The sequence below is a fragment of the Glycine soja genome, chromosome 18 (genome assembly GCF_004193775.1).
Source record: "Glycine soja cultivar W05 chromosome 18, ASM419377v2, whole genome shotgun sequence".
NCBI classification, from domain to species: Eukaryota; Viridiplantae; Streptophyta; class Magnoliopsida; order Fabales; family Fabaceae; genus Glycine; species Glycine soja.
Window position 1 is genome coordinate 5309781 of NC_041019.1, and position 10549 is coordinate 5320329.

Genomic DNA, 10549 nt, shown 5'->3' on the forward strand with positions numbered 1-10549 from the left:
GTTTCACTTTCAGGGACTCATTCAAATTCAAATATGTGAATTTGAAAATGTAATATTCCTTTATTATGAAATTTGAAAAATTATTTTCAAATATTGTTCATTTTCAAGAAATTAGTAATACTATCATTTCATCTTTTCGGGCCGAAAATGAAATAATATAAGTTATTTTTTAATTCAATGATAATTTCTGTTTTCATAAAATTGGGCCACGGAAGTTTTCTTGATTAATTTTTTTTTCCAACAGACCCCCATTAGATGAAACAATAACACTTCTTATAGCTATATTTTGAGATGCCAACCTTCACACCAGACATCATATCCATGGATTGAAAGCCAAAATACCTGCAACATCCTTATCATACCTACCACAGACACAGGGCATGTAATAGCTGAAAGAATGAGACACTATTCCTAATTAAAAAATAATAATAATACAACTTTTAAGGGGTACTCAAACATTTTTTAGTATTTATTAGTCACTTATAGAAAATCTCAATAAAACAACACCCTATCACAAATTTCCTATTTGCATTTTGCCACCAGAGGGTTAAGATAAGCAATTGCCATCAAGTTTGGACATGAACTTAATGAAGACTATCTGAACTGCATTGCTTATAACAAATCATTTCTATTAGTTTTTATCGGCACCTTCATCAAAATCTCTAGAAACTCCAACCCGGAAATCAATTTGTTTTTGATGCTTTGAGCGCCGGCGCTCATCAAAATTGTCCCACCCTTCAAACTGCAAGAAAATCATGCATTTTTTGCTGTCACTTAACTGTTTCTTTCTCAGGCCTTACGTGCTCAATTGAATTGACATAACTATGATAAATCTTCTGTTGAAATGAAATAATGAAATAATTATTTGTGGTTGAAAGACAATGCAAAAATATAAAAGTGCATACCTGGCGAAGGAGATCAATTGTTATTTCTGTATTGTGGAGATCCAATGTGGAGAGTTGAAGACAAGTCTTGAATAGCTTAGATGGAAGAGATTTCATCCCATTGTTACCAAGATACAATGCCTGCATAGATGACACAAAGGTGGAGTAAAAAGTAGGAAAAGTTAGGACAGGTACCATATCAATTTTTACTGAGATATGAGTAACCAAGTAGGGAAGACTGATATATTTTACATATTACATATAGTTAATTACAGATAACTCTATGGTTGCTATGCCAAAATTAGATGTATCCAGTGTTGTTAAATAGCGTCCATGGCGGAATGATGTGGTGGAATTTTTTGCCAACCGCCATAGGCAATTTATGAAGGGAAGTCCACCATGGTGGCACCATAAAGTGCAATAGTATGTTTATATGGCAGAATTTTGGCCTTCTGCCATCTGCCATTAGTAACACTGCATGCATCTCCCATCTAATGGGAAAATCGTGGGTGCTAATGCTGTACTTGAATTCACACCCCACTAAACCTTCTTGTGTGTGCAAAATTCCCAGGTACTTGAAAAATTAACTCAAGTTAGGCATGTTTTCGTTCTTATTCTCTACCATCTACATTCAAATTTATTACATGCCTATGAAGGAGAGAAGAACTTCTAAAATAATTAAAAGGGATACCTTCAAATTGCTCAAACTACTAAATGTCTCTGGCAATTCTGACAGAAAATTTGAGGAGAAATCAACCTGGGCCACAAGAAAATTTGGTAAGTATACTAAGAGTTTATACATTTTCTATAGGATAGTACCTTCTGAAAAAGGAATATAAAGATAAGAAAGAGGATAGAAGACTAACAACTGTACCTCAACAAGAGAGTGGCAATTCCCAGTAGAGTCACTAACGATACTTATCCTGAGAAAAAGAGACACATCAATCAATTAATTTCTTTAATATTTTCTATTTACTTAGGGATTTGAGGAGGAGGTTTGACAGCAGGGGAGAGGGGTGGTTGAGTATTTTATGAGGAAGTAGTATATAAGTAAATATCCATACATCCAAAATATAACCCAGAAAATAAGAATTTATATTTTTCATTCCTAAAATTGCAACATGTACACAAGCACCTATAAATCAAATAGATGAACCAAATAAACATGTCAAGTGCAGGACAATGATTAAACACAGTTTTACTGATTTCACCAAACTTGCAATTGCATTAGTTACAAAAAAATATCCATTCTTAATCAAGTACAGAGGTTTAAATAATACCTATTGTTGTTGGCTCGCAAAACTTCTAATTGTGTCAGATGTCCTATTTCATTAGGAAGGCCACTCAATTTATTATTGGAAACATGCAGCTCCCTTAAGGAGGTAAGAGATCCAAGAGCAGACGACAAAGTAGTTAAACTGCAGAGAAGTCATGTTAAATAAGCAAATTACATTAAGAAACAAGAAACAAAAATCTGGATCAACTTGAAACATAAAGATCTAGCAGCCAAGGTTAGAAAAAAATCTGAAGTCATACTTACAAATATACTAAGAATTTAACAAAATGAACAAAAATAACATAAAACCAGAATAGCTGAAGGTAACTTGGTAGTAGTTAAAGACACATTGCAAGCAACCTCTAGGCAGGGGACCAGGCAACCAGCTATTGCAAATTATGAAGGTTTGGATCGACAAACAAAAATCCATAGTTTGTGGAATATTTGCATATATTTGTTTTTTGTTTGATGCAAGTAAAGCCAAGCAGGAACACATTGAAATTGTAAATGATAACATCTACTCACTTGTTATGGTTCAATGATAATACAGTTAGGTACTTCAGAGTTGTTAGTCCTTCCCACCTAATTGATTCATCCACTATCTCATTTGCATTGATGAATAGTTTCTGCAGTGTTTTGAAAATAACAAGCAGAGTTATATATTGCTCCCAACAAAAACATCTGAGTGTAGCAGAAACTAAATATAGAGAGAGATACCCACTTCGGCAGGCCAAGTGGTTGGAGGTTTGGGTAATTTGCATAAGGTTCTAGTCTTCTAGATTCAAACCTCGTTACCGTAATAGTATTAAAAAAAACTACGGACAGGGAGAGAGAAGTTCAGCTTACCTCTAGACTGGTAAGACGCGCAATTTCGTTGGGGATATTTTTAATTGAATTTTTGTTGCAATCTAGAACTCTTGCAGAAGATCCACAAACCCACACTTCATCAGGTATGGCCTATTTAAATTGAAATTTCTAGGGAAAATGAGAAGAAAATTCATACAACAATTGAAATCAATTAAATTTCATAAAAAGGAAATTTGATTTTATTTTCCCTGGTTTTCCATTTCCTTATTGGCTGTTTTAATAGTTCCTCTCCTTTCTAGATTCACTAAGGTGCAGAGCAACTTATCAGGAATAACCACAGTAGGTTATGGTTAACTCTAAAGGACTAGTCAACATTATTATTGGCCTTTCATGAATAATTTCTACAGTGAGTTAAATTCTATTTACAACCTAGAACTTGAGCTGTTAGAATTCCTTGATTCATAGCCCACATGTTCTTGTTGGCTCACAGCCTCACTCTGTTGCTTAGAGTTATGTTAGGTTTTACTACAAGACTGAAATGAACAGTGATACTGGAATCTATCATTCTACTAGAACAAGGGTATTAGACAGTTAATAACAATATATTATGTATGACAAGCAAAATTGCAAATGTAGCTTCTAGCAGTTCTATGATGCTTTGTAGCTCTATGCCTAAATTAAAATGACTAACTTGAGTAATACTTGGAACTCCAATTATTTGCTTATAAAGCATATTGAGCTCAATAGATATCTGGTGTAAGATTGAGAGCCCATATATGAACATGATATCTGTGATTTATTCTGTCAATTGCCTTCAGGGAGGAAAGGTATGGTAATCCTTTTTCCTGTATGATTTGTGGTAAATTATTGTGTGATCAATAAGATATTTTGTAGTTAAAATAATGGACAAAAGAGATCTAACACATGGCCGTAACTGGATGAAGTTCTTCCGGTCTGGACAACAAACAATTAGAGGGATAAAAAGACAAAAAAATATCTTAATTTTAACCAAAATAATCAGTGATCCATCTTGTACAGCACGAATAATCTCCTAATACATAATCAAATGAAACTACTATGAATTAGCCAATGGCAGTTAGATAAATTGGTAGGATCAAACAGCATTGATGCAAAGGTCTTCAGTTCACTTTTTTTGTGTTAGCATCATCGAAAACTCTAACTAAGGCTTGTGACATGTCTTAGCCTTGGAATGGAAACTTCCCTTTCACCAAGAACTTTCTCATACTGGAAAAAGACATCTACTATGAATTATAATACTTTGATGGGTTGTTTTGTAGATGAAGTTATAGCCTGGCTCCAACAATGCCATATTTTGAAATAAGTGAACCCTAAATCGCTACACGTACCTGACATGTGAACTGCAAAATACATTCCAGAAGCATATATGACATGGAAAAAAGGATAAAAGAAGATAATTTCATACCATTTTGTTAGCAATTGCATACTAGGATCTCAATCCAAAAATCTTCAAAATCATGCCATTAAGTAAATTTAGCTTGTTCCTCATCTCTCAATTTCTACTTGACATCAAACCTAAGAATCTATCTAGTAGGATATATGATAAAACTATGAACTGTTTATTACCTCCAAGTTGCATTCAGACAATGCCACAACTCCTGTTGCTTTCCACCGTTCCATCCGATTCTTAACAGGAATTTTCTTCATGTCGTTGCTAGAGCCTGAGTGACCATCTTTCCTCGATTTGGGAACAACCTGAGCTTTCTTCGAGACAGGACCATCCTATACAAAGAAATTTGAATTCAAGCTGCATTTTTCTGATTGCCATATAAACAAAAGGCAAACTCTACCACCACATATATGTTCATAAATTTTATTTTCAACGAGAAGCTCGATAAACCCCATCAAACTGTTCTGATTGTGTAACCATTCTAACTAGCCCCATTCATCTCCCATATGAAAAGGTCCATCTAGTTTGTTCACAACCAGCTAGGCAAGGCAATTGTGTTAACATTTTCCCTGTTTACCCCATAATCACAAAGCCACAATTTAACTTAATGATGAAACCATACAGCATAGTTTACGACCTATCATGCCATGATATAGTTGAATTTATTTTTGCTTAAAATTTTGAACTTAATTTTTATGCACTGCCATTATAAGTGTAAAGATTTTTACATCAACCAATTAGAGATCACCCTATATATAACTTCCAAAGTAGTTATTGCAAAAGCTAACAATCTATGATTGGATGATAATTAAAAAAAAAACTTTATATTGTTATGTTGGTGTATCTAAATTCTAAATTTTTCAGAGAAAAAAAAACAATGAACACTATCTCCACAGCAAAATAGATAAATTAAAAAAATCAATTAACACTCCAGATTAGAGAGAGGTGAATATAATCAAATACAATACCCCTTGATATAAACATTGGGAAGCCACAAGCATGAGTTTGGATCCATTAGTCAATTTGGATGCAGTCAAAGTCATGGGGTCTTCCAAAACCTTTCCTGTTAGATAATTCATTGATTTCAACAAGAATGAACAAAAGGGGTTTCTTTCTTATGAGTGCTGAATGATAATGAGAAAGAGAGAGAGAAAAAGGTGAAACCTTTGAAGATGAGTTTTTGGCCACGAGGGAGGACATTGGTGGAAGGTAAAAGAAGGGACTTGAGGTCTTTGATGGTTGAGTTGGGTGAGATTGAGATGGGTATAGAGACGCCACTGAACTTCACGTTTATGGTTATGGTTGCATTCGGATTGGGTTCGCTTGCTCCACTATTTGCTTCCATTTCAATTTTTTCTATTGATGCGAATCCTGTTATGAGTGCGTCGCAGGAGAAAGGCCAATACCATTTACTAGGAAAGGAAGAACATCACAATTTTACACACGATCTTATATCTTGTGTTCGACTTCGAAGGATTCTAAAATAGATTCTGAAGTAAAGGTGCATAGAATGTAAAATTGCAGTAGTTTAATAGTCAAATTATAAAAAAAATACTCAGTAAATTGGGTTTATAAAATTTTAATAATATTTATTAAAATATATTTAGTATAATATATAACTTTTTTATTATAAGTCAATATTGATTATAAAATTATCTAACTACAAAAAAAGTAAATATTGATGTTGATCACCAAGTCTTTGATTGCATACCACAATGTATTTATGGTATTATTAATGTCGAAACGAATTGAGTTTTCTGTTTTTTTTTTAAAGAATAGAGTAATTTTATCAATAATTACTTCTAAAATAATTTAATCTCCGTTTATATAGGTGTGTTAAAACTTTAACAAATTTATCAAGAAAAAGTAAAAATGGGATTGATTCTCAACAAGGATTGGAATATAATAATTAACTTACAGAAAGTGCCAATATTCGAATTGACCAATGTGATTAATTGCTGGGAAAAAATACATGAATACCTACTTATCTAAGGTTAAATGACATTCAGAGAGAAAAAAAAATATAAATATACAAATGGATCATGTGATAAGAAAAAAATAAATAAAAATTAATGTCATGTTTGATATTTAAAGATGTTTAGATATCATTAATTTTATGTATTTTTTATGTAATTTGATATGTATTTGAGTTTTTAAAATATTTTCACAAAAAACCTTGTTAAGGTTATTTTTTATTATGTAAAATTGATATTTGGTTAAAATTAATTCAAAGGACTATGATTTATGTTTAAATATTTATTTAAAAAATAAATTATTAATGTCTGAATCTTGCTTCGTGTAAAAAAAAATAAAAATTCTGTGAGGACCAAAACATATTAAAAAAATTTATAGGCATAAATTTCAAACATTTATACATTTATGAGGATAAAAAATATATTTTAATTTTTTTTTTCATTACTCTGTGCTTCAGTGAAAGGTTGTTCTGCATCGTGAAGCTCTTGTAAAAATTCTTAAGGGGTTTCCTAGACTATCAATGATAAGAAACAACATGATCTTGAAACCTATGGTTCTCACAAACAATCAATAAACAACAATAGATAATGATATGTACATTTCTCCATAGGAAGACTTGTACCTTTCTCCATAGGAACTTCTCTCCAGTGCACTTTAATTTCCTTGAAAGAGGAAAGAAATAAGATTTCACTTCCTTAGGCCTTTCTTTTCTGCCTTTCTCCGTTCGTGATGGCTATGGGTGAGAGAGAACACTTTCTGGTCAGGAAGGGGACCTTATTTCACGTTAGTGGGTATTAAGCCCCTTTTATAATCACTACTCCCATTAAGTAGCAGTTAACCCTAGAAATTTCTCCTATTAAGCCTAATTACAATTTAGCTCTTAATCGTTAATTATTTACTTATTAGTCCCTACATAAGTCACATGTCTCTCACATGAGACATTAATTCTTACATTCTCCCACTTGGCTCATGTGACATTAATAGACATTATGGACTAAATAAATAAATAGATTAACTAACATAATGCGCATTAAAAATTGACTAAATTATTCTATACACTGGGTACATCATAATTTCATGATTAAGAATAGGAACCAATTCGAGTCATGGCGGTTGTACATCATCTAATCGATATAGTCCCTTCCATGTACTACAAATTAGTCTTCTCCTTAATATGACCATTAGTTAGGAGTACATAATTGGTCCAACATAATGTCTTAATTCAAGACAAAACCTGTTAACATTACTCTAACACAAACATGCATGCAAACATAGAGAACATGTAATCAGAAACATATCATAATTGAGCTCAGAGTGTCAGCAAAATTACATAAGGTAAATTACACTTAATGATCATCAATAACAATAATGCCCATACTTTCAATATGTTCTATAATGTCTTGGGCAATAATCCCTTATTCAAAGGGTCAACTATCATAAGGTTTGTGCTAATATGTTCTATTGACACTCTTTGTTTCTGAACTTCTTCCTTCATGACAAAGTACCTCAATTTCATATGCTTAGCACCCTTAGAATACTTGTCGTTCTTACAAAAATATTGTTGCGGAGTTATCACAATACATTTTCAGCGGCCTAGCAATACTGTCGACAATTCCAAGCCCTGAAATAAAGTTCCACAGCCAATTAGCCTGAATTGTAGCCTCAAAACATACTACAAATTCAGCTCTCAGATGCAACAACAACTGATGCATACAAAATTACTTTCATTTGTTTTCGTTCCATATGATTTCTAGGACATTGTGTGAGACTAACTCTGTCTCATTTCTAAATTAGAATAGGCGATGTTAAACACCTTTCCATCTTGAATCTCTCTAGCACTTTATCGATATATATACTTTCTGAGATAAGCCTAACAATCCTTGTGATCTATTATGGAATATTTATATCTCTATCACATAACTTACCTCACCCATATCTTTCACTTCAAAGTTTCTAGAGAGAAATTTCTTAGTCTCATGAAGAAGACCAAGATTATTTGCTGCAAGCAAGATATCATCAATATACAGAATTAGAAAATAACCTTACTCCCACTGACCTTCAGATACCTACACTGATAAACAGTATTTTCCTTAAATCTAAAGGAAATAATGGTATCATTAAACCTCAAATACCATTGGCGGAAAAATTGCTTTAAGACTGTATATTGATTTCTTTAGTATGCACACCATATGTTCATTTTCTTCAACTGAGAACCCCATTGGTTGGTCCATATAAACATTCTTCTCTAAATCTCCATTAAGAAAGACAGTTTTCACATCCATCTGATGTAGCTCCAAGTCATAATGGGCTACTAATGTCATAATAATCCTAAAAGAATCCTTTCGTGAGACGGGTGAAAACGTCTCTTTATAATCAATGTCATCTTTCTGAGTAAATCCCTTAGCAACAAGTCTAGTCTTATAACGTTCAAGGTTGCCATGAGAGTCACGTTTAGTCTTGAAGACCCACTCACAACCAACTCTCTTACAATCCTTTGATAATTCTACAAGGTCCCAAACTCCATTATGTTTCATGGAATTTATCTATTCTTTCATGACATTTAACCACTTCTCAGAACTATCACAACTTACAACTTGTGAAAACAAAACTGGATCATTATCATTAATGCTTAAGTTTGTTTATGTTTCATGTAGGTATACCACATAATCGTTCGAAATAGCTGGTCTCCTTTTCTCTTTGAGACCTTATTAATGCTACTTCTTGTGGTTCCTCCATAATAGGTTCATTATACATCATGGGTTCATTATTGTGTTGCTCCTCTTCATTAATTTTGTAGCAATAACTCAAGGAGCAATCACCTTATTGTTAGAGGCATAAGCTAAAAGGACTTACACTCTAACTTCTTTAATTTTCATTTCTTGTGGAACTGTACTCCCACTGATTTCATCATTTCCAATGAACCTTGCATTTCCAGTTTTGACAATTCTCATACTATGATTAGAACAATAAAACATATACCCTTTTAACTTTTCTGGATAACCAATGAAATATCCACTGATTGTTCTTGCATCCAATTTTCTTTCTTGCGGATTATAAATCCTTATTTCTGCCTGGCAACCCCAAACATGCAGGTGCCTTATACTAGGTATCCTATTTGTCCATAGTTCAAAAGATGTCTTTGGAACTGCCTTACTAGGAACCCTGTTCAACAAATACATGGCAGTTTTCAAGGCATACATCTACAAAGATACGGGTAAAGTCTAATTGATTAACATACTCCTAACCACATCCATTAAAGTTTTATTACGCCTTTCTGATACACCATTTTGTTGTGGTGTACCGGGAATTGTGTATTGCACACAAATGCATGTTTCTGAACAAGCTTAGCAAATGGACCTGGGTGTTGCCCAGTTTCATCATATCTTCCGTAATACTCATCACCTCTATCATATCTAATAATTTTCACATTTATGTCTAATTGCCCTTTTACTTCATTGTAGTAAATTTCTAAGGCATCCATTGCCTAAGAAATCTCGGGCAGTAAGTAGACATAACCGTAACGCGAATAATCATCAATAATGGTGATAAAGTATCTTTCCTTTCCGAAAGAACTAACATCAAAAGGTCCACAAATATCAGTATGCACAATTTCAAGAAGCTGAGTGCTTCTTGTATCTCCTTTCTTTGTATGTTTTGCTTGTTTTCCCTTAATACAACCCACACAAATATTTAGATCCGTAAAATCTAGATAAGCAAGAATTTCATTCTTTATTAATCTTTCCATCCTTTCTCTAGAAATGTGACCTAAATGTTTATGCCACAAGAAAGCAGATCGTTCATTCACTAAACTATGTTTAGTGCCAACATTATGATGCAGAGTTAAAACAGTTTCAGCATACAAACTGACTATTTCCAATTTATATAAACCATCACAAGAATACCAGTACCAATGAGATGATTATGCTTAAATAAATTGAATCATCCATTACCAAAATTAAAAGAGTATGCAGTAACATCAAGTTTAGATAATGAAACTAAATTCCTAGATAAACTAGGTACATAAGGAGTTTCCAATAAATCTAAACGAAGTCTAGTGTCGAGTTTTAAACACTAAGTCTCAACTGTTCCCACTAGAGCTTTCACTCCATTTCCCATGAAAAACGAACTTCTCATTTGAACTTATGGTTTGCATGGTAAGGAATCTCTGCATAATGTTAG

The 10549-nt window shown here is 33.0% G+C and overlaps 1 protein-coding gene across 1 annotated transcript; it reads right to left on the reverse strand.

Moving 5' to 3' along the window:
- Positions 1 to 300: 300 nt before the first annotated feature.
- On the reverse strand, positions 301 to 5891 carry LOC114394868 (LRR repeats and ubiquitin-like domain-containing protein At2g30105). Its single transcript, XM_028356540.1, has 10 exons — positions 5561 to 5891; positions 5365 to 5459; positions 4573 to 4728; positions 3007 to 3117; positions 2686 to 2786; positions 2165 to 2302; positions 1759 to 1807; positions 1576 to 1641; positions 906 to 1025; positions 301 to 742 (listed from the first exon to the last, which is right to left on the reverse strand). The coding sequence occupies exons 1-10, from the start codon at positions 5739 to 5741 to the stop codon at positions 632 to 634; spliced, it is 1128 nt and encodes a 375-aa protein (XP_028212341.1). The 5' UTR covers positions 5742 to 5891; the 3' UTR covers positions 301 to 631.
- Positions 5892 to 10549: the final 4658 nt, after the last annotated feature.

Excerpts from the sequence above, each read along its gene's own strand:
- LOC114394868 (XM_028356540.1), bottom strand. The coding sequence starts at position 5,741 with ATGGAAGCAAATAGTGGAGCAAGCGAACCCAATCCGAATGCAACCATA. Across the intron at positions 5,460-5,560 it reads CCAAAAACTCATCTTCAAAG|GAAAGGTTTTGGAAGACCCC; the intron begins GTTTCACCTTTT and ends ATTATCTAACAG. Across the intron at positions 2,787-3,006 it reads CGCGTCTTACCAGTCTAGAG|AAACTATTCATCAATGCAAA; the intron begins GTAAGCTGAACT and ends AAAACACTGCAG.